This window comes from Acanthopagrus latus, chromosome 21, assembly GCF_904848185.1.
Source record: "Acanthopagrus latus isolate v.2019 chromosome 21, fAcaLat1.1, whole genome shotgun sequence".
NCBI classification, from domain to species: Eukaryota; Metazoa; Chordata; class Actinopteri; order Spariformes; family Sparidae; genus Acanthopagrus; species Acanthopagrus latus.
Window position 1 is genome coordinate 10,639,729 of NC_051059.1, and position 24,189 is coordinate 10,663,917.

Below are 24,189 nucleotides of genomic sequence, written 5' to 3' on the forward strand. Positions count from 1 at the left end.
TCGAAATTTAATCTGGTAATTGACTAATTGAAAATTTTAAGAATGAACAAATACATTTCTGATCTGATAACTTAATAAACAAGCTGTTCTAAAATAAGGTCTCCAGTTTGAAGCTAGAATGGTGACAGGATCAGCCAAATATAAACAAAGTTAAACACTATGAAATTGTGTTGTCCTTTAAGATCAGTTTGTTTATTCAGTTTATTCAGCCATGAAAATGAACAGAGTCGGTTTATTTAACTTTTTTGGGCATTAAAAAAGTCAATGAAGATTTATCTTTCCCAATTAGGAGCATGACTATAGTGGCCATCACTGATCCATGTCATGTAACAGCACCAGTCATTCAGAACGAGGTCATCATGCTAGCAGGCCAGCAGAAGGCTGCGGACAGCTCTCAGTCTTCTGACATTCTAAGTGTTGAGAGTAACAGCAGGCAGTGGGGCCAACCAGAGATGGTGCTGGGTACCAGTTACAAATTAACCGGTGCATGAGACCATATTCAAGAGGTCACACCAGTTCCTCTTTAAATAGGAGCAGCGGGAAGATGAATCAATGTACAGCGAGAGAAGATGCTGATCGCGCCAAACAGTTGGAGTTGTTGAAATTCTTGTTAAGCAAAACATTAATATAACACACTGCTGTTTTCAGAAATTTAAATCTGCCCTTTGATTTTTACAATTGTGGAATTTTGCTGCAAAAATCTTCAACATTGCTAGTTCTCTGATCTTGCATACATCAGTTACAAAGCTATATTACACCATTGCCTTTAGAAAAACATACAAGAATCTTCACTTGTTGCCTCGAGGAGAAACATACCTGGCGCTACCAAGTATTGCTCTAGTCAGAGAAGCTGATTCAACGGTCAGTGAACCATTTATGATTTTGTTTATATTTATGTAAATGTCAACCTATTTTAACAAAGAATCAAGCATTCAATTAATTCTGTGTCTGAAACAGTTGGGAGATGTGTGCAGGTCTGTATTCTTACATGTAGATGAACACAACCCAACGCCATAAGGTCAGGCATGGGTCTGGCCAATAAACCTGTCCGATCATTTTGATGAGTGCAACAGGTGCAGAGCAAGCAAGCAAGCAAGCAACTGCCGTGCGGAGTCACAAGCACTCACTATAAAAACAAAACTGTTGAGAAATGACGCCTGGCCAGTGCTGGAACAACACACCAGCCCAACACATAGCTGACAGATCAGCTGCACACACATGCCACCATACAGCTATAATCTGGAGATTGGAATGCTAATACCCATGTGGTTACTCGAGCCAGGGCTTGGTTGGGACAATACACTTCACTTCTGATATAGCAATGATTGACTATGAATGACCAATCTTAAAGACATGTATGTAGTTTTAATACTTAAACTGGCTGAAGAACATTGTAATCCACCAGGTACTCTAACTAACATAACAGTAACATAAGTGCGTTCCTCCTCTGTTATCCTATTCTATTTGCCCTTGGTTCTTTTAAACAATGTATTCATATCTATAAACTATGTAATGGGTTTAAACTCTGTCTGATGGTTTACACATTTAACTTGTTTTTCTCAAAACAATCACATTTTACTCTTACACCAGAACTGAAAACAAACTCTGGCTGGTAACACTGAAACTGACAGAAAATTAATGTACAAGCTATATCAATTTGTTTTTTCAGGAGAACCAGAGCAGGTGTGAGGCAACTTTCGCGCATTTAAACCTCTTGTTACGATTAAGTAAATGATGGTTTCAAGACCCTATCTAATACTAGATGGCAAGGTTGTTTCTAAGTGATTTATATATTGAAGTTACAAGGAAGTTACAGCAGCACCAAAGGAAATCAAACATCCCTTAACAAACTGAACAAATGACAAATGGTGGTCAGACCCATCATGAGAGAAGTGCTTTCCTTCTGCCAAAATACAATCAATAGTATGTATGACATTGAACTAGGAAAGCAGAAACAATACTTACAGTGCTTTAGCTCCAATACTAAGGACGTAAAAGAAAAGCTTCTCAAGTGAGGTCCATTTATCTTGACCGTGAATTCAGGGACAGGAAACTACCAAACAACGGGTCTCACGAGTTCCTTATTCAGAGCAAAGCAGATGCTGAGGAGGCAGGAGGCGCAGGTGTGAGCAGGTAAACCCAAACAGAGGATCCAAAGTCATCCACCATGAAGCAGGTCCAACCTCAGCGGCCGACAAATATAGCCTGGTGCTTTCCCACTGGCTCTGCAGCACCAGGCCAAATAAATCAGTCCAAGAACAGCAGAGCAAAAAAGAGAGAGAAGAAGGGAGAGGGAGTAGGGTGTTCAGGCGAGGGGTGAAGGGATGAAGAGGAGAAAAATGCACAAAAGGGGTACTAGAACAGACTGCCTCTCCTACAGTAAGTGCGTACTCAAACTATTCCAAAAGTCAAAATTGCAGTTCTTGAAATGTCCATTATTGTAACCCAGGTTTGGGACCCTGGTCTGATAGTTTAGTCTGAGACTGAGAGGTGACACAGCACTACTTCCAAGGGGTTTGGGGAGTACGGGCCAAAATCGGTGTGGTAACTTCATCCCACAGCAACCATGTATGGGCTGAAGAGAGCGGCCTCGATAGAGGGGCATCTGCCATAAATAGCCAGGAAGCGTTGGGCTCACAGCACAGGGGGATCGAATCAGCTGTTAAACCACAATCCACCAGCACAGTGTGAATGCTCTGCAGGCGCTCCTGTACCACAGCACTTGGGACTAAACTTAATTTTGCTCTGAGAAAATGCATGAGTAACCCGCACATCAATTTCAAACAGCCAATAATGAATCCAACGGTAGGATGCATTTAAATTTCTGGCTCATTAGTTTTATAAACATTGCACTGAATGGTTTTAAAGGCCACAGACGTTCAGTTTAGTCTAAAGTGCTGCGGTTAAATCTGCAGTATTTCCACTCATGATTTAATGCGTTGTAATGTGTATGATCGTTGCCAAAGTACTCACTGCAGGACAGCTGTGAGATGCACAAAACTGGATCTCGTCTTTGCGATTCACGTTAGGTTGCAAAAACACACATGCAGGACAGGATGTAAATATTTATGACAAGTGATGCAACTTTTGTCTATCTCCAAAATTGGAAATGGAACGGAAGCAAGCAAACAGCTCTTTTACATAAAAAAGTAAAGATGCAGAAACTAAAGTCAACAAAATCCTTCACGAGAATAATGTCAGCCACTGAATAAAAATCATCACGATCATTATCATCAATATATACATACAGTAGATTTTAAAGTTTATATGCATCAAAGTGTCAGGATGCATTCTATAAATAAACAGGTAAAAGTATTCTCTGCCTGAACACCCTGAGGTGGAGAGGAACCAAGGTTGGCTCAGGGATTTTGGAGTTCTATTTTTAGAGTTTGGCTCCATCTTGTGGACCTAACTGCTGCATAACAGTATACGCCAGTTTACTGGGTCCCTATTTCCTCTACAGATGTTTAAACAAACATTAAAATGACAAACAAAATGTAATCTGCTCCTTCCAAATAAATCTCCCCCTCTAATATTTGGGTGCGGTACAGTTGAGAATGTAAGCCAGGGGGAGTGGGGAAGGAGGACAACTGTCACTGTATTAATGGAGCTACTTATTCCCCAAGCAATGGAGGCGAGCATGTTTGACAGGTGTACAGTGATGACAGATATGAAGTTAACTTGCCGTGTCCTGGCTCGAAGACTGAGGCTCCTGTCATGGAGGGACAGCTGGAAAAAGAATGGTAGTGGGACTGGGCACCACATATCTACCGTGAGTACAATATCGTAATACATATTTAGAAAACAATTACATCATCTTCCATGTTGTGAGACTACATAAATATTTTCAGGCTTTTATCTATTGGCAAAGATGCTAAACAAATGTGGTATCAAATTCTGTGTTTTTTGTTTTATACTGCTGTCGTCGGCTATGGTGCAACAGGTGTCATTGTCACTGCAGTATGAGCAGTTTGATAAAGCAGTACCACTACTTGTCATAATTGTAGTAACGTTAATTCAATAGCACTGGCCTCGTAGAACATATATACATATTTTAGCTGCTGTAGCAAAGTAACAGTACTAACGTTGAAGTAGTAACTGAAAGTAAATTTAAGCTGCAATACGTTTTAATCCTAACATTTTCAAATTGAATTAAAAAAGTTGTAAAATAAACACTTATATCCTGCTTTTGTAGAGTTTTACCTGACGAAGACAGTAGGCATCTGTCCCCGGCGGCCATCTTGGACGTAAACTTTATTATTTCAAACATATATACATGTACATATGTCTATGATTTCAAACAACTGTATGAACTTAGCTAACCTCATGTGGCCAATTGGAAACTTCTCAAGGTCAAGCTTTTAGGAAAAATAATAGTTATTAGCAAAGGTAAGAGCACAACATACCAGCACAGAACATTATGTGGAAAATTGTCTAAATTAAAAAACGTCTAGAAATGGGTGTCTCATTTGTGGCCAGTTAGCTACCGTTAATTAGAGTGACTGTAGATTAACTTCGGAATGCTAACTAACAGTAAGCTAACATTGGTGTGGCAATCATACATTAGCAGGAAATAGTATCACACCTGACACCTTTTATACACACCTTTTATAGCTTCAAAAATGTGTAACCGCTATGTTGAGGCTTTTTAACAGTTCTCCCATAGTTATTGTCCCTCAAGCCAAGCTGGCAGACTGGCAGCAACCAATTACTGCATGATTATTTAATGTATGCTAACTAGCTAACTGACACCTGGGGCTGATGTAGCTGATCATGACTAAACTGACTAACAGGTGGGGCTAAATGAAAATACAAAAATGTATTGTCAAGGAGAGAGATTAATACAAATATATGTATTTGTTTGATTTTAATGTTATTAGGCTTATTAACGTGAAGATTATAAACAAATAAGCTATTGGAATGTTTTAATATACTGTGAGAAAGTTATTTAAAAGCAGTATAATAAAAAAATAACTGATGACTTTGTGGTTGACATAATGTCATGAGTGTTGATTAACCCTACTGTAACCCAGGTGTGTCTGCACATATAAATAATGTGGCCAAACTATTGAGTAATCTAAATGGGTATAATTTATATGTACTTGAATAATGCTAATGTCGTCAAAGCAGGTGTGTTTATAGCTCTGTTATTCAGCACCAACATAAAAAATGAACTTTTTTGCAGTCATACGTGTTTCTGATACAGTTTTACTAGGCTTTATCTTTGTGTTTTGTGATAGCTACCTTTCTCCATTCAAGGTAGATTTGACTGAAATGTTGGCTAATTTGGGGTAAGCTAAACTCAAGCAATATGAAAGTTGATTGCCTTCTTGTAAGTACATATTGTATTATTTATGAATTAATCTATGAATATACATTCAGTCACTGCCTTTTTCGTATTTATGTAGGCCTAATTTAGCTAAATATTGCTTCTTTGATATGTTCAATAGCACTGACAGATGCTGTGTGTACATTATGTGAGAACCTACAATGTTGTGTTATCCCTGTTATGTTATATCCCTCTTTACAACTCCTCCTTCTTCTCAGTGGCCATGCTGTCTTAAGCACCTGCCAACGTGCCTTAAAGCAAAGCATTAGGATGTCTGTGTAAAGACAGTGTAACTATATAGGAATCAATAAGGTATTACATGAGAGTAAGTAGTACTCAGACTTCTCACTCTCCTTTTAGAAAACGATGGCATGCAGGGGAATTTGAACAGCATCTGAGTATGGATGACATCCAAGCCTCAGAGAGCTTCCTGGGAGGTTTTTACAAGGTTCAGCTCAAGTATTGTCTTTGCCATCACTTTGATCGAGCAAGTGGAGCTCAGTGCGACAGCCTGGCAGGGTAATTGGGCTGAAATTGCCAGTGCACAAGAGGGTTACATGTGTGAAAAGACACACTTAATTGCGCACTTACACTGTTTTTCTTTTGCCTCAATATTACGGTACTTTTAAATGAAAAGCCAAGTCTGGTAGGAGTTTCATTTGAAAATAAAACATATATGCTTTAAAAAAAAACATGAGACCAATTACGACAGCATTCTCTCTGAGCTTGCTGTTGACAACTAGTACTATTTGTTTTGCTGCCTTGCATCCTTCCCGTACAATTATATACAGTCTAGGGTGAAGAAGTTGCATATTATTTCTAAAATATTCTGCAAAGAACAACAAAAGTATTATTTTCCTCCATGGATTTGTAAACCTCATACAGTATATGAAACATTCCCTGTAGGTTGCCCCTTAGCAAAAGATCACAAACACTTTAATTTCATGCAAAGAGTTTATTTATGAATCAGACTGCAGTATCATACAACAGTAGCACAATCATATGACTATGGATTATGCTCATATTTATAGATACAAAGATAAAGGCATGTCTTAAAGAAAAAAAATGAATGAGTTCTCTTTTGATTTACTCTAAAAATAGCTTTTAAATACTTGGCATAGTTTTGTAAAGGAAATTATGAAACGTAATGTTTTGCCCACCGGTTTTACTATTGGAGTACCAAATGCAAATATATTTTATGAAAAACATTTTTTTTCCTCCTCTCTCTTGCATTTCATGCAAGGAAGAAAAAAAGATGTCAGTGAGTACAAAAAGCACTTAAATCTCATATGAAAATAGAAAATATTACAAGTGTGCATAATTACTTCATGTTGCACATAACCTGCAGTACAAAAAGTCAAATGACACTATGTTCAAGTGTACCTGACATGCCAATTATTGGGGGGGAGGGGCGTATGTACTGAAATAGCTATTTAAATGTTGTCTGGGGCAGTTTACACACAAGACTGAGGCAAAGCCTTTCAGCCTTCAAAATGAATTGAAAATGAGATATGTTTGTAATTATGGGCGTGCCAGCTTGTCCTCCCTGTGATGCTGACAATGGGCTTGTCCTGAAACACTGAATCTCATCCTGTACTTTTTTATGCTTTTTGTATTATTTGAAGTTCACAGTTTTGATTCAATGTTCCTACAGATAAACAGCATGAAGAGCAGAAACTATGCACAATGCTACTGCACCTCTCCAGCCAGAGGCATGGCAGAACAGTAAGTTGTTTGTAAAAACCTAAGGTATGCAACAGTGCTTAGTACGTTAGTATTTGGCATTGCCTGGAGTAGAATGTAATGCACACATAATAAGGCGACATGATTATTCCAAATTTACAAGAAATGTTTGAAATACTAAGACAAAGGTCTGAGTTGATAAAATGCTACAAGTGTAAAATGCTACATAACAATTAAGTGATACTTAATGAGTGATTAAACAGTGAGGGATTCCTATAAATCTGTTGTTGATACATTACACCAATGCAGTGCTGCTCTTGTACAAAAACCATGTTACTGCAAACTATGCCTTGATCCACAAGAAGTTTTTTTTTTTTTTTTTAGCTTATAGGTTGCGATTTAAAATTTATTAAAAACCCCTGTATTTGCTCAAAAAAGAAATTCCATACTATTTGCAAGTACGTGGTTTTTTGCCAAAAACAGCATACTGCATTGTTTTCATTAGTGCAATAATTATTGATGACAGCAGAACAGTTTACACAAAGTGAACACGCTTTGTAATGAATGAAACAAAGAAAGAAAGAAAGACAAAAGTTAGAAGAGGGGGGAAAGAGGATAGGGAGGGTGGAAGGAAGGAAAAAAGAAAATTTCCCAATTTTATTTCTAAACATGTTGCAAGGAAACAGAACAAACAACAGAACAATACATGATTTGAATTGGAAGACATACAAAGACAAAAATAAGACACAGGCCATGACTGACCACCAACATAGGAGATACAGCTGAGATGGATTGATGTATCAAATATCACAAGGAGCATCCAACATTGACTCTGTTAGCGTATGAAAAAGCACTATCAAATAGCAAATCATGGCACAATCAAAAAGTTTCCATCACATCAACACTGGCACTGATGAACCCTATCACTCACTGAATCCAAATCGTGTGATCAAGGCACACCACAGGGCCATCCCTTCTTAAATCACTTTGTTAAATTTTAAAGCACTAGAAAATTATGTATACTCTCAATATGATACTATACAGACATGTGATACTTTCAGCTTGATATAAGTGTGGAGAAATAAAATTTCATGGTTAAATACAAAATATCTCTTAAAATATTTAAAATATACTTTATTTTGTACATTATGCAAACTGATTAACAATTTGATGATAAGAAAAATAAATACTCAGTGAAATGTTGTCTCTTTGCGATACAGATGTATGAACATTGATATATATCATGAAGTAAAGCACCCACCCCATGTTAAGCGCCCATATACCCTGACACGATTCCAAATCCCTGTAATATGATTTCAATGACACGTTCACATTAAAAACTTCCGACAATGGAGCCTACAGGTAGCTCCAATACACCACTGAGCTGTTTGTACAACAATATTGCTCTACGTATCTTTTTTTTGTCCTATATCCCTATATCCATCGTTAATTTTAATCAAAGTTTCCAAACAACACTTCAAATCAATCCATGCCTTTATTGCTTCCTGAAATTACCTGGAAATGGGAGCTATACATCAGATTGTTCAGGGGACTAACACATCTGGTTAAAGAAGGCAACTCTTCCTCTCCAGCGTAGAACCAATATATCGTATAATAGGTCACTGATCTATCATGTCATGTGGTGCAGAGTCACTCTTCACTGAAGAGCTCTATGGGTTATGGTTGCAGTGTGTACAAAAGCAATGAGGCAGGACACAATGTCTTTAAATTTTAAAAAAAGAAAGGCTGACTGATCTCATCTGAAAATCAAAACAGTTCTTGAGCCAGAGACAGTGATGTCCAGTTCTAAAACAGCTGTCGCCTCACCACGACAATCAGATGCGCAGTTTATTTTGGTGTAATTTAAATGCAAAAGAACAGGTCTGTGACAATAACCCTTCTATATCTATGCTAGGTTAAACATAAATGCTTACATTCATATCCTTAACAGCTCGCCAGTGAACAAACAGATTCGTTCAGTATGTAAAGAAAGGTCTCGAGTGTATTCACTATGGACATTTTAGGAGTTCTAATATGCACGACAGAATTGCATAATGTCTGCCAATGAGAAAAGCGTAGGGAGGATAGAATAGAAAGGACAAGCCGCTACAAGAAGACTAACTAGTAGGTACCCTATAAGAGGATGGGATTGGGGATGGAGGACAGATGGGGTAGTGGGAAGTCAGTTTGGGAAGGCTGGGGAGGGATTTGGGGTGGAAGTTGCCCCACAAGTTAAAGGGGCAGCTCCCTTTGGCAGTGGAACAGCACTCTTAGTAGTCAACGCAGCGCCGAGGGTGAGGGTGTACACAATGCTCTTGTCGGACAAGAAGGCCATTTCAGTGTCAAGATGAGATGAAGGCATTCTAGTAGGCAGCCAGGTCACAGTGTTGGAGCTAAAAACCTCAGATGGAGATGATGGACGCAGTCTTTCTACTCTGTCTCCACTCGGCTGGGATCAAGGGGTTCTGGGACGTAAAGAAAAAAATATTGATTCAGAAAAAGTGCATTTAGTACTAAATAATAATATTCAACTGAAATATCTAAACTGGAGAGGTAGTAACAAACATATATTCCTCTTGAAAGGACAATGAAATGTGTTTTCATGTAAGCTCTGGATTTATTCTATATTATAATTCAGTGACATATTTGTCAGTCATATATGTAATGGATTTGAATTCTCTGAGGAGGGTAGAAGACTTGCACTATCTGGCACCGACACCATCTTGTGGAGCAAGGCCCATTGACAGTAAGTCTTCAATTTTAATATCCACTTCAACTTGATATCAACTTCCATAAATAGATAAACATTACTTTCTTATCTTTGTGTTAATACTTGCTTTCAGTTACTTTCCAGACACCAAAATTTCTCCTCTAAATTTGGATTTTTAAGATTGGTGAAGAAAATTATTAAATTAAAAATTGTAGGAATCATCTCCTTTAAAGGTTTATTGTCTCGTACAGAATAAAACTTGAGCCATTTTTTTGTCAAATTTAAACATGAATCATACAATGCCTCAGTATTCTAAACAGCCATTATTGACTATTTACTATCAGTTTATATCAACATTCGGATTTTCACGCCAAGCATTTTTTTTTACCTGCCTGTCAGCATTTAAATGGAATTATCACTTTCAGTTGTTGTTTACCCTACAGTCCCCCGGAAGCATGCATAGCAAATTTGTGAATAGGGACAGGGAAATTGTGTGATATACTGAGCAAATATTTCAAGTAGTACTAGTATATTCCCTTTTCTGTTACGATTTTGTAGTCCACAGAATCTAAACAATAATAAAAAAAAACATGTGGGTAAAGCTGTACAGATAATCCTCTATACTCAGGACTGAGTTTACAGACAATCCTCTAAACACATTTTTCAGTCAAAGTTTTCAAAATGTTCTTATCTTACCTGAGAGCGATGACTCCTCATCTTGCAACACTGTCTCTTCAGAGACCTGCTGGGAATGGGTGACCTCTTGATCATTCTCCTTGTCAGGTTGGGGCTCCTCTGCTTCTTCGTCCTTGCCCTCCCCCTCTGTCTCTGCCTCCCCCTCCCCAGAGTCAGTACTTCTGATGCTGAGGCGCCTCATGCGATACATAACGTCCACCTCCCTCATCCGGGCCATGCGCTCAACTGCCACCCGACCTGGAGAAATAGCCAGCTTGTTCTGCAATGCTTCAATTCGTTGGGAGGGGCCCTTGCTCCTCCTTTCTCCCTCCAAGCTAAGAGACAGCCTGCGGTCAAGATGTGGGGGAACTGAAAGTGGTAGTCTATCTGGCGGAAACTCTGGTAACCCTGGGTGGTCTCGCCCCAGATGAGTCCGTAAACCAAGTCTATGCTCTGGGACAGCAAATGGCTTCTTTTCTTGCTCCAGCTTGTCATCAGGCATTGCGTTGTCTTGCCCCTCACATTCATTTTTCACCTCAGCTGTCTGTTTGTCTGCACTGCCCTCAGGTATGTCTCCTGTAATGGCTTCCCTCTCTCCTAGTTCTACTTCCTTAGTTACTGTGTCACTAACACTCTGTTCCTCTGTGACTTGGGGGTCTGCAGGCACATCAGTTGCTAGTGTTGTGGATGCACTCTCCTCTTTTGTTTCATCAGCTGGTATACCCTCAGCAGGATTAACTGTGCATGAATCATCCAAGTTTTCTGCCTGAGCATTTTCTGTTTTATCACCCCCTTTGACATTATCCTGTATCAATGAATGCTGCTCATTTGTTTCAGCAGCACCATCAGACCCTGACTGATTCAAACTTAAGTCATTTGGCTCCGGTGTTTTTGTATCTTCTGCTGGACTTTCTAACGCAGCGTGCTGTGGTGGACTGCCATTTTGATTGGCCGAGCTGTCCGAGCTGTTTTCCTCATGAAGTGGAGGCAATGGGCCCTGTCTCATCTGATTCTCAAGCTCTCTCTTACAAATAGGGCACTCCTCCTCTGAGTCAACACTGGGATCTTGAAGTTGCTCTCCGTCATTAGGTTTTAGATTGCCTGTGGACGCTTTATTGGCATCCGCTGGGTCTCTAGACTGACGCAAAGTCTGGCATATGTCCTCATAATCAGGAGGACTAGTGAGTGTAGAGGCATCCTGCATGGGTTGTCTATCTGCCCATGGCACCTCAGCTGCTGTGGTGTGCGTTGTTGGACTGAAGTCACAAAGTGGTGTCTCGATAGGCTCATCTGGCAGGTCCAATTTCACTGTCCTGCCATCGTTGCTCCGTCTGCGCGAAAGATGCGCAACAACCCTGTATTCTCTGAAGCCTGTCTCCCGAGGTGGGACAGGAAGCTCCTCCCTAAGCTGCTTGCTGAAGGTTACCGACTTTGTTGCAGGCCTGGAGAAGGCGCTTTTGACTTCCCTGTATTCTGGGTCAACAGACCAGCTTACTGCACTGCGCCTAAGGCTGCTGGGCTTGTTGAGAGGTTCTGATGTTAGTCTGATTTTGATACGCTCAGGGATTTGAACAGAACCATTTGGGACTTTATTGCTGGCAGTGCCTAGCTCCAAGATATCTTTGTAGGCCTCATTGAGGTCCTCTATGCACTTGTCAACACTGGGCTGTTTGCTGCTCTGCTGCTGCTGTTGATCCTGGACTTCTTTCTTGATGGTCTCCAACTCTTTGACAGCGTCCCATGGTCGCTGTGCGGCCGGTTTCAGCAGGAACTGTTCAAAGGTCTCCTTCCCACTGTTTGCTGCTGGTTTGGTCTCCTCCGCATTTCCTGAGGGTGGTACTGCTGGCTGCTGAGCTGTGCTCTTGTTCAGCTGGTTGGAGAAGGTGGATGTGAGGGAGAAGGCGCTGTTGCTTGACAATTTCAGGCTCTTCACTCCCTTTATAGGAAAACTGAAGGCAGTGCCCACTACACCACTATTATCAGGAGGGACTTCAGTGCCGGGAGGGTCAGGGTCTTGTTGTGCTTCCTTGTTTTCAGAGGCAGGTTTTCGGGCCTCTGGGCTAGTTTGTGTCTCCTGGTCTCGATACTGGTTTGCAGGCCAGGTTCCAGACAGTTTCATCTCCTTGTAATGGTTTATCTTGGGAGGTCTACAGGGTACTTTTTTAAACATTTTGCTGCTCGCTCTACTGCTTGTTTTGCTGCTCGCTATGCTACCAGTTAGTGCTTGCAGCTCAGCTTCAGCTGAAGATGTGCTTTGGAGACTTTGGTTTGTTAAATGGCCAGTTTTATTGTCACTAGGACTATCTGCAGGGTCTGGTGACTTCTCATTGTTGTTATTCTGATCGCGTATCATTGTCCCAGTGAGCTGTGGAGTGACAGGGACAGACACCAAACAAAAAATTGTCTCACTAAGTCTCTTTTTTAGATTCTTGGATTTTTCTTTCTCTGGTGGCTCAGGTTGCTCCACCTTTTTTACTTCTGTCACAGTTTCAGGGACACTCTGGTCAGCTGGCTTGCATGGGGGAGGTGGTGGTTTTCCCAGGATAGATGAAGGAAAAAACTGAGTACGGCTCTGTTCAGGAGGTACACTGTCACTTTTTTTGTTTAATCCTCTGTTGCACCATCGATTACTGCTGTCGTTGTCAGTGAGAGTGGTTTTTCGGCTGTCGGTATTGAGAGCTGGCCCCTGTTGGGGAGGAAAGGCACTATCATGTGTAGATTGTCCTAAAATCTTAGCGGGTGGAGTCTCTTTGTTGATGTTACGGATCTTGTCTGAGTCAGTGAGAGAACTTCCGCTAGGCCCTCCTGAGATTTGCTTCACTCTTGGGTCTTCAGTGGGTAATTGACGGGCATGAACTGGTTGTTCTTCATGTCCAGAATGTACCTGTTTTCGATAGGATGCAGCACGATCTCCATAATGTTCCAGCCATGAACCACTTGCCTGGGATGCAGCACGATCTCCATAATGTTCCAGCCATGAACTACTTGCTTGTCTGGAAAACCACCTTCCTGGATCTGAGCTGGGCATCTGCAGAGCTTCTGCCCTCCACCTTAGATTTGCCATTTCATTACGGTTGATTGAAACTGATCGTGGGGGTGGGGCTCTTTTATAAGATGGGGGTGGGATGTAGCCAGGGGGCTCCATTCCAGAGATGGCAGAGTGTTGTGCGAAATAGTCTTGTCTCAGATCCCCTCCCCTTGGATAAAAGATAGGCCTTTCTTTTTGTTTGGCACCCTGCTCTATAGCAAGCATTTCTGCGCTACCCCTAGTCTGCTGGTGAATCTCATATGACGGAGGCTTTAGAGGCCTGCTGAACCTGGGCTTTGGTAAAAGTGCAACATGGCTGCTTGGCCCAGCATTCCTCCCCCACCGGTCCCTGACAACAGCACCACTATAGATATACCTACTATAGGGCCCAGAGAAGACAGTGCTGCTTATCCTCTGTTGTCTATCAGGTAGGCTAGGCCTGGATGGAATGAGCTCTCTGCCACTTCTATCAGGTGACAAAACTCTGGGGAGAGACTGAGACTTTGCTTTAGTTCTAGGGTGGAAAAAACCCTCTGGTGTCCTCAGGCGGTATTGGTCCAGAGCCCACCTATCCCCATCCCCATCTGACAGCTGCCTTCCTAGGCCCACAGCAGGCCTCCACTCCTCTGTACCGAGGCTCTGGCACTTTCTCTCCCCAGTTACCCTTAGGTGACCAGGGGCTGCGTCCAGGTCTCTCAGCCAGGAAATGTCCTCCCATAGCTGCTGCGCTTGTCTTTCTGCTCTGTGTTCCTCTGCTGTAATCAGGGCCTGTGGCCTCCATGCGCCAGCAGAGGCCCTCAGCTCCCTGCCATCAGCATAGTCCAGAAGGATGCTGAAGTCCTGGCCTCGCCTTCGCCAGTAGGAAACATCCCTCTCGTCATAGCTCAGCGGCTCTGAATAAGTCAAACTGGGAACATCGTAGAACCTGCAAAGACCGAAAAGTAAGTAAGACTTTCACAGTGTTACAGGAGATGAGGTGGACTTTGTAACAAAGTTACATTTGCTAGGTAGGTTTGGACACACAGATAATCACAGAATATTTTCTGAAAGGCAATATTATTTCAAATGAATTATAGTTTGCCAGTATTCTGTAGATTAAAAGAACCACTAAAACTAAAGGACAGATAGATTAAAAGATCTGCGATCAAAATATTTCCCCTAAACAAAATAAATCAAACGAGTATTATGTCAGTTTTTACGATAACATAATAAAGCTTACCACCCTTTTGAGATTTGATAATTGCCAAACATTAGAAGTGACATGTCCATGCCAGTCTCAAGCATGTGTTTCGGCTTTGGCAGTATTGGCTTTCCAAAACAACTTAATCAAGTAGAGCCAGCACATATGAGACAGAAGTGCTTAAGTCAGCGGCTTCCAAGTCCCTTGAAGAAACCATGAAATTGTGATGCTACTGCAATATGATCTGCATATTAAATTGTGCTGACCTTATCTTGGAAGCTGGTCATCTGGACAGTGACTGTGGCTCTTAAAGAAAGTCTTAGCAAAAATATCCCATTACCTGATCTGACATGAAAGCAACACTACTTTCCCCGTGTTTAATTGTTCACATAATTCAATTTCACTGGATCACACTGTACACTTACAGGAAATACAGTGTGACAGTTACATTTTAAAGGATTCTGCATCACCACATCACAACACATAATTCAGGGCGTTTTTCATTGTTGCTATGGTGCATGTGCAATATCAAAAGCAAAAGAATAATTGTAAAAATGCTAGCTGAATTTAACACAACTCGGCGAGTGTGTAACAACTGACAATTAGGAGGTTTAAAACAGTGGCTCCACTGTCATGTGATAAAGCAGTATTGCCTGGAGTTAATTTTAGTTATGGTTCCATATTTACCTCTTATATGCAGAATATTGCTGTTATGCATGTTGCACTGCCAAAACAATTATTTAAGAAATAGCATACTTAATCATAACAGATTAAGTCTAAAAAAACAGAGCTTCAGTTCTTTGTCTTCAAGAGAGTCATTTTTTTGAATCATGTTGTAATTTTACAATTCTAATTTTCTCAGGCAGTCATTGTAATTTTTCTTGGTGTAGTGGAACAGCACAGCTAAATAAAGAAGATCCATGAATTTCCATAGGTTATCAGTCACATTCAAGCATGTTTTAAGCCCCCCTAATTATAGGCAGTTATAAAGAAACGAAGGAGTGTGGGTTTGAAATCTGCGTTGAAATTCAAATGTAACCATTAGATCTGTCAAATGAAATAAATCAATAATTGTATTTTCTCCGGCTAGTTGGTTTATATTTATGATACAGTCACATAAAGGCATGATTTGCAGTTAATCGCACCGTAAAAAAGCAGACAAAACTATAGCTGTAATATATATCATACATACATAAGAAACATTTGTAAAATATACAGTCTAATGATTAATAACACAGAACTAAAAAATAAGAATGTATTACAATTACCCTTCATAAGAGCTTTGCCTTATATCTGCACTGCTCTAAGTCATTGTGTTAGTCACTGTACTCATTCATTTAAGCTGCAAAGTCAATGGATCATCCTCAGCAGCATATGCTACTGTATGGCTGAGGGGAGCAGTGCTGTGCACACTTGCCCAGCAACATGCTTACATCACAGAGCACGTGCTGGGCGTGATTCAGTGTGCCAGTGTTTACAGTGGAGTGATTACGCGCCTGTCTTGAGGCATGTTCAGTCCTCCTCAGTTTTCTCACTGTCTAGTGCTGCTGTTTACATCTGCCTGCCTGGTGGAGGCTGTTGAGACGATATCAATGCATGGGTGGGCTCCACAGAGACACAAGCCACCTCTCTGTGCAAGCATGTAAACAACTCAAACGAGTGCAAAGGCACCTTTCATAATTCCTCATATCCAGCATAAGACATGTCAGTGGTGCTGCTGCAGCCAGAGTGTTCTGCAGCTCTGGAAGGAGGGGAAAGGGAAGAGGAGGGAAAAAAAAACCCTGCGCAGTGCAGACTCAGTTTTGCATGCAATACCAAAGGGCCCCAGTGAGAAGGGGGAGAGGGGGAAAAAGGGAAGGTAAAGGGTGTGGGGGATTGCAAAAGAGAGGGAAAAAACACTCACCCACTATCTGTGGCAAGAGAATCACCTAAGGGCTGAGCGTCACCTAGGATACCGATACCGGCTTCTTTTCTCCTTAGGATCCTTTCCCCGCTCTCGTTGTCTGTGGTGGGGTAGCCCTTCACCAGTGCCTGCCTGCTGCCATAGATGCCTGTGATAGATGCCCCCCGGTCCGCCTCATACCCGTTCAGTGTCCCCCGGCCAGCCCTGTTGTCCACAAGTTCACGCTGGCAATCAGCGGGGCGCTTGTCATAAGGCGTGGCAGACGGAGGGCCGCTCTTGGGTAATTTATATCCGTGCGAAATGAGGAGGTCCTCCACACTGTACATGGTGGTGTCTCTCACTTCTGGGCAGGAGGGCAAAGGTGGGTGTGTTGCCTTATGCGCAGTGCTGCTGGTGGAAGCTGGAGCACGGTAGCTCAGCAGAGGCCATCACTAAAGGGAGGACAGGGGAAGGAAGAGGTAACATGTGAACACATTTTTTCAGCCTGCACCTAAATCGAGGATATGTCATTTTCAAAACATGAGCTGATGTCAGAAAATACAGATGTTTGTGTCACCTGTGTCAGCATGGGCTATGTCGAAACCTCAGTGAGTATTCTAAATTAAACATGAACATGTGCTAAACATAACAGTCCATCATGCAAACATTATTGTTTTGAAGGACAACTCTGGAATGTACAACTTAAGTTTTAAAAGAATTTAAGACCGCTTCTTTTTATTTCAAGAGATTTTCCTGAACATGGACAATTCTCTTCCTAACCTGGAAACCAGGACATGTGGGTTGTTAGCCACACCCCTCCTCCCTCCAAAAACAGCCTCTCATCTTTAGAAATGGTCTGAAACCACAGGATAATATTAAGATTTCTTCCCATCCATTACACAGCTGCCTACATAATGATCCCTCATCCCTTTGTCCAGGACAAATACAATGGGAAATGTGATTTGACCTCAACACAAGCAGGTTCCTCATCAGTCAATACAATCACTGTTATTGTTCTACAGACACTCAGCTCAGCATTTAGACAGCTTTACTAGTCTATGCGTGTGAACAATGGTGTACTTCCTCCAGTAGACAAGAATAACTGCGTATATTAAAATAAACTACAAAGTAATTCTTCAACATTGGGGAAATAGATGAGATTAAAAAACCTCATCATACTAACAGTCTGTGACAGATACTCTTACTGTAATACCTCCAATATAGTTAGCATAAAACATTTGCATTTCTGGTAAGTTATTACAGCTGCAACCATTTTGTATTGGAAAAGGAATATTCAATGAAATGCCTGTACATTATGTATACTGCTCTTTGTCTGTGTGTCACCATGCATGGTGCAGGCTGCCAGTATTTCAGCTTGTAATGTCGTCAGGAAAAAAGATGGTACATTTATTACATGTGATTAAAGTGATTCAGCTCCTGAATCATAAAAATCCAGTTCAAAGTTGAACTCTAACGTGCTGTATTAGCAAAAAAATGAAATGAGTATGAAATATTGGTCTAACTGAAGTGAAATGAAAGTAAAGTTCAGTTATCATAAGAAAAACAAACTGATGAATGAATCTTTAGTTGGATTGTGTGCCATTTTGAAACAAAATCCTTACTTCGAGAAATGTGTATATTCACCATTCAATTCGTCTTAATAATAATAATAAATAAAAAGTTTTACATTCCAAGCGCATTCTGATTATATTTATGTCTTCTTATAATCTGTGAATTTTATAAACCACAACCAGCCTAAACTTTCGAGACAACCCCACCAGGCGTGGACATAACTGAATCTGTTTACAGCACTTCGTTCAGATTTTGTCACTGTGTTTAAAATACTAAATAAAGCAGATTGTTGCCAGATTGTTAAAATAAAATTTGAAACTCAACCAACAATTACTTTCATTTATGATACATTTTCCAATTAATGTTTAGATTATTATTTGTCTGGTATGAAAAGAAAAGCAGTAAATCCTCATTAAGAAATGGGAATATGGAGCTTTTTTTGAAAAACAATCATAGCACAACAGTTGATTACTTATTTTCCGCTGATCAACCATTATCAGCCATTAATTTCAGCATTTTAGGTAGGATAAAAAAAGAGGATTGCTGTTCTAGAAAAGCTTGAACACAGGCTAAAAGTTTTACATGCAGTGCCTAGTCTCCTAAGTTCCTCTACTGTTTGTGTATGTGAATGCAGAAGCAGCCCTGCTTGTCTGATACATTAATTAGTGGCTATAACAGTCTGTCCTGCCTGGAGATGACAGTGGATGGCTTATAAAACAGTAACACGGTGATCAAAGGCTTTGCACACATTAGCATTTTGGCTAATCATGTTTGGACTTGAATAGTAGCTCACTGTTCATTTTCCATTATGAAAGTGTCACTTAAAGGACAAGTACTGTGTTGAACAGAAGACGCAAATGTTTGATTAGACTTACAAACTGCTACTCACTTGGCCAAAATTGTTGATAACAACACTTTAATTTATTTATTGTTCACTTAAAGTAGAAATACTTTACTATTTTTCGACTACCTATTTTAATATATCTCAGTGAAGGAGCCTCTGTTACCGTAGTGCATTTTGTGGTCACATGGTTAGTCTATCATGAACAACAAATATCCCAATAACAAACTAATACACTTAAATAAGTTTACAGGAGACCCTCGTCATGGCTCAAAGCTGTTTAAAAAAATATATGCTGTTCTTTTCTATACAATTAATTTCTGATGATTGCACGATACAATTTGAAAAGATTCAAATATACTTACATTTTTTAGCAATTAGATTAGCAGTAAATTCACTATCAAAAAGATCTGCAGATTACCTTCAGGATTAAAGCTTCTGTTTGTCACTAGAAGTAGATAAAGAGAAGTCTCAGTCTCATTCCCAACACATCTAAAACTGATGCTTTTGGATGGCGCCACACCCAACCTAAAATCCCAAAGCATCACTTCTTGATGCAGAACTTTTCTTATCGTGATGAATCGTTTAATATATAACTGTTGCGAATTCCCGTCAAAATCTCCCAAAACAGTCCAAAACCAAAACTTATTTAATTTACTGTTAGATGTAACAAAGACATACAGAAAATCTTTCTATGTGAGCTAAAACCAACAACTATTTGTCGGATCTCTTTTAAAATGACCCAAACAACTAATCGATTATTGAAAGAGGTGGTGATTTATTTTCTTTAAATCGACTAATTACAGAAGAAGAAGCAGGTCTAGAAAAAGTTAACTGTAACCAAGAAACTAGTCAATAACTTAATAGTTTTCTCAATTTACCCCAATGATGCAATATGTTGATTGTATAAAGGACCATTTCATTGAAATAATTTGCAAAGCTTCCCTCCTCTCCTCTTGACCTTAAGGTGACCTTAACATTTCTCACTCCATAACTTTGTCCACTTTGCAATTAGGAGTTGCCCCTGGCCCAGGAGCTTATTTCATACTGCATGATTCACTGTGACCCTCTACATATAGCCTGGAGATAATTAATACTATCCAGATGTAAAAGGCTCAGCAGAAAAACTCCACCTTAAGACCACACAGTATGTAACCATATTTTCAAGGACAACACATATTTATGAATGTCATTGTAACTTCACTGACTCGATCAGCCCAAGACTTTAAAAAATACATAAAAAATCAGAGGTTCTGATGTATAAGTCCTCCGAGCACTCCAAGTAGAGAGAATAGGAAGTGTGGTAAATGAAGCAAAAATCAACTCAAGTGCTTCTTGAATTAGCCAAATCCAAGTGCAGTCATGACCAGTGAAGATGGACTCCATAGACAAAGTAGCTTCCTTCGACAGAGTTCTATCACAGAGAACCAGTGCGAACCAGACACACAGTGGCCTTTTTTGACAAGGTCACAGCTTCAAATGATTGCAGTGGAAATATAGCACATGGGCCTTTTTTGCATAGCAACAACAAAAGTAGCATCAATAATTACGACACAGTCAGATTTGTACATGCACATCATTGATTCGCAGAGAGATATGATAGTGTGACGTGTGAGCATGACAAACATAAGGTTGTAAAAGTTGCCGTTGAGGTTGTTCACAAGCTGATAATTGGGGAGTTGAGTCCCTTTTCTGCTTTCGGGGAACAAAAGATCAGCGTTCATGTGAGGAGCCTTCATTGATAACTTTCCTGTGCGGCTGTAAAACTGCACACAACTTCAACATGGAGTCTGGATTTACATTCAACTTTTAGAAATGTAGTTTTATTGGCCACCACCCGCCGGGAGCTGAGGGTGGGACGCCCCCAGTGTACAGCCAGGCCTAGCAGACTGCATGCACAGGTAGTGGCCACTGTAACACATCAGCACTAACAGGCAGCACCACCCTAACTGCTAAGGGAGTGTACCTACATCTTACCTAGTGACAGAGAAAACAGAGCAGCACAAACCAGACTAATCATTAAAAAAAAAAAAAAAAGAAGCTGCTTACGCAAACTCATTTAAAGCTCAAGTTCAGCATGTTTATGATTAAGAGCACTTTGTGTTCACAAAGTCCGCCTGATTATCTGAAAAAAAAAAACAACATTTTCCTCACCATCGTTTTCCCTGGATGATAACTCACTGTATGAATGAATAATGATTTGAAATAGAGCCGTTGTATCACAACACACAGCTATCAATAATAAATCACTGTTATAGGGACGGCTGTCTATGCACAGACACAGTATGACCTATTATAGCCTTGCTATAGCCTGCTGCAGTGTTATATGGCACAGCCTACATTAAATTGACTGCTATGAAATGATTTTTCAAATCAGCTTTCAATACCTGCTTCGCCCAGTGCCGCAAGTCCAGCGGCTTTCAGGGGAAGGGGGGGGGGAAAAAACCCTCTCTACCTGCACGCACAAGTTGAAAATATAGTCAGCCGTCATGTTTTGACGAAAGCCGCTTGGCCAAATCATTACCTCGTTGCAAAAATCTCTACCCAAGAAATGCACGCAGCGCACATCCCCGCCTCGCCACCAGCAGCGGCGGCTCGGCGCTGATCTGTCGAAGGGCGAACATTTTGAGGTGTGTGCAAGTTAACGCGCGGCTAGCGAGCAGGTTTTTGCAGATGCGTCCTCGCTGACTGCGAGCGTTTACCAAGACCCGCTGCCCTGCGCTACCGTGGAGGCTACGTGAGGCACAGCAAAAAAAAAAAAAAAAAAAATTAAAAAATGAAATAAAATAAAATAAAATAAAGGCACAACAGCAACCCCTCCCTAGAAATAAGCCAATGTCGGCAGAGTGGGAAACAGCATGCAGCAAGATGCCATAACATTGCAAAAACGAATAAGGGCGTAGCGGCAGAGAGACGCATACCTGGGAAGATGCTTGGCGCGGCCGTCGCAGTTCCCCTGCGCCCAGCTTTAGCTGCTGAGACTGAGAGCACTGCACAGAGCCTGAGCCGAGCATGCCTATTGGTAGGCAGAGACGCGCTGGTTGCTGGCTGCCTGGACTGGGCTCTCCTCACTACAGCTAAGGTGGGGTGGGCTCCTCACATGCAGGCAGCTACAGAGAGGGATGTCAGAATGGTTTCTTCCAAACTGTTTCTCCTAACTTTGCTTTTTTTTCATAGCAACAGTCTTTTTTTTTCATTCAATCTGGCATATTGACTTGAATGTTAATACAGACATGTGGAGCAGTGAGGTCTGTGTATCTGTTTATGTCAGACAGTGTTTGCCAGACTAAAACCTGACAGGAACACACCTTTTGTGTTTGTACAAGGGAGGTCAGTCACTGCCTGTGCGCGTTTGTGCTGATTTTCCAATAAAAACTCCATCGCCCAGTGACAGATTTCCACACAGACGCCCATGCGTCGTTTTCCCATCCTGTTAAGTTTTAGATGTGCAGTATGGCAGTGAGCAGCACCGCGCCCTTGGTGATGTTGATGACTCGTCACTGTGTGTGTCCCCCCTCCCATCCAATGCCAAGACAGCTTGGCTAATTAAATGTGCTGGGCTCAGGCCTTCCTGTGCCAACTGTGACATGCTGCACTCTGAGGGATCCCTCATTCGGAAGAGTGACGGGGAAACGTGCACCTCGCAGAGATCCACTCACTGATGACAAGGTGTTTAAGCCTGACCTCAGGGGTCCACGCAAGAAGCGGACACCATGGACGACTTTCCCTGTTTTGTGACTTACTCAGGAAGGGGGTTTAATTGACATGCATCCACACCTTATAGCTGACCCATTGCTGGGATGGTCAGCAGCTCCTGGCTTGTCAGCAGTTGAGCCGCAATGAATCAATAAATACTTTGTTCAAAATTTCATAAAAAGCGAAAATGGACACGATCAAGGATATTCTCAAGCAATCACTGGCACCTTTAGCAGGGTTTGTCCTGATGCAAAACTAATTGAAATTACTTTAGAACAGAGGGAGAACAGTTCAAGTGTTCCCAACACCCTGTTTTCTTAGATAACATGGATGAGGCACTTGTCTGATACTGACCCACAGCTAACCTGCAGCTGATCTTCATTCCTAAATTCTTTGGATTGTGAAAACGAAACATGGGTCACAGCCAAGTCGGCTGACACTCGGCTACACTCAGCCTAACTGTGCTGGCTGTACTTGGAAGGCATTTCACACCGTTTTCACACATGAAACTTAACAGCATAACAAACTACACTATGTTGTAGTCCATGATTTCAGCTACGTCTGTATGCATGAGAGGCAGACATGCGCAGGAAGTTTTGAATTTGAGCAATAAAACCAAGGCTAGAGCATTCCAGTATAGACTGTCCACCTGGTCCAGTTAGATGATGACTTCTGTGTTTCGTGTCTGCTTCCCACACTGCCCAAAGGATGTGTCACGAGGACAGGACTATGTAACTGTAACTGAAAACATACAAACCAGTGGGATTTTCATGCATGTGAGTGTTTTGTGTAAACGTAAAATTTCAGATTCATACAAAGAAGTAGTAGAGTGCAATGATGTTTTGTCATGACGATTTGGAAACATTATAATAGATTTGCCATATTCAAAACCATTTTTTGACTTTATATGCACCTTAACAGTGAATTGCTACAACTGTTTGCCTTATATTACATGTTGGTGATATTTGTTAATTGGCCCGATTGACCGATTAGACTTTTGATGTGATGAAGACTGTGAGATTTGCTTTAAAGCTCTGCAAAAGGTATTAAGAGGAACTTGAGATTGTTTCCGTTTACCTTCTAGATCGACCTTCCGTCCAGCTCAAAACTTCCTACAGTTTTGAAGACTGATTTAAACACTTGATCCCAGTCAACAGGGTCTGAATACCTTGTCCCTACCATTCAGTCCTTCCCCTTCTTTTTTGGTAGGATGACCCAGTCTGTTGTTGGAATAGTGGGGCTGGGAGCTGTAAAGACTACATGGCCCTCCAAATGAGGGTTATGAGAACTCTGTCGTTTCAACTTATTATTTTCTTTATAACAAGCATTACACCATTACTACTAGTTTGCTGATGTCTCCATAACTAAACTGCTAGCTAGATAATGTTGTATTGTTATTGCTTATTTGTGATGCATATGAGGCTCGAAATTTAACTGCAGTGAGGTTGCAGTGTTGGCCTATGAAGCAACGACAACAGCTCAGTAATGAAGTGATTGAGTTGATGACTTCACTGAATATATAAATGAGCTGAAAGCTTCCATGCTTTTCTATCATGATATGTGAACAGATATGTGAAAGTGCGAGAATAGCAG

At 41.0% G+C, this 24,189-nt stretch overlaps 1 protein-coding gene and 2 long non-coding RNA genes across 3 annotated transcripts in view; 1 reads left to right on the forward strand and 2 right to left on the reverse strand.

Annotated features, from left to right (window-relative positions):
• Nucleotides 1-3,089: 3,089 nt before the first annotated feature.
• On the reverse strand, nt 3,090-4,766 carry LOC119011795. Its single transcript, XR_005072277.1, has 3 exons — nt 4,606-4,766; nt 4,204-4,358; nt 3,090-3,752 (listed from the first exon to the last, which is right to left on the reverse strand). It is a non-coding gene; the product is annotated as an uncharacterized LOC119011795 (long non-coding RNA).
• The window catches only part of LOC119011794, a 34,676-nt gene continuing 14,735 nt past the window's right edge, over nt 4,249-24,189 (forward strand). The window contains exons 1-2 of the long non-coding RNA XR_005072276.1: nt 4,249-4,389; nt 6,984-7,054. This is a non-coding gene — a long non-coding RNA (uncharacterized LOC119011794). The remainder of the gene's footprint in view (nt 4,390-6,983; nt 7,055-24,189) is intronic.
• LOC119011789 (junctional protein associated with coronary artery disease homolog) lies at nt 7,061-21,956 on the reverse strand. The gene is made up of 4 exons (XM_037085157.1): nt 21,822-21,956; nt 16,509-16,939; nt 10,419-14,350; nt 7,061-9,477 (listed from the first exon to the last, which is right to left on the reverse strand). Exons 2-4 carry the CDS (start codon nt 16,832-16,834, stop codon nt 9,443-9,445), a joined length of 4,293 nt encoding a protein of 1,430 aa, XP_036941052.1. The 5' UTR covers nt 16,835-16,939; nt 21,822-21,956; the 3' UTR covers nt 7,061-9,442.

Bases quoted from the DNA above. Each gene is read 5' to 3' on its own strand.
- LOC119011789 (XM_037085157.1), bottom strand. From the start codon at position 16,834: ATGTACAGTGTGGAGGACCTCCTCATTTCGCACGGATATAAATTACCC. The intron at 14,351-16,508 runs GTGAGTGTTTTT...CGGTCTTTGCAG, and splicing joins TCTCTTGCCACAGATAGTGG to GTTCTACGATGTTCCCAGTT. The intron at 9,478-10,418 runs GTAAGATAAGAA...TTTACGTCCCAG, and splicing joins TGAGGAGTCATCGCTCTCAG to AACCCCTTGATCCCAGCCGA.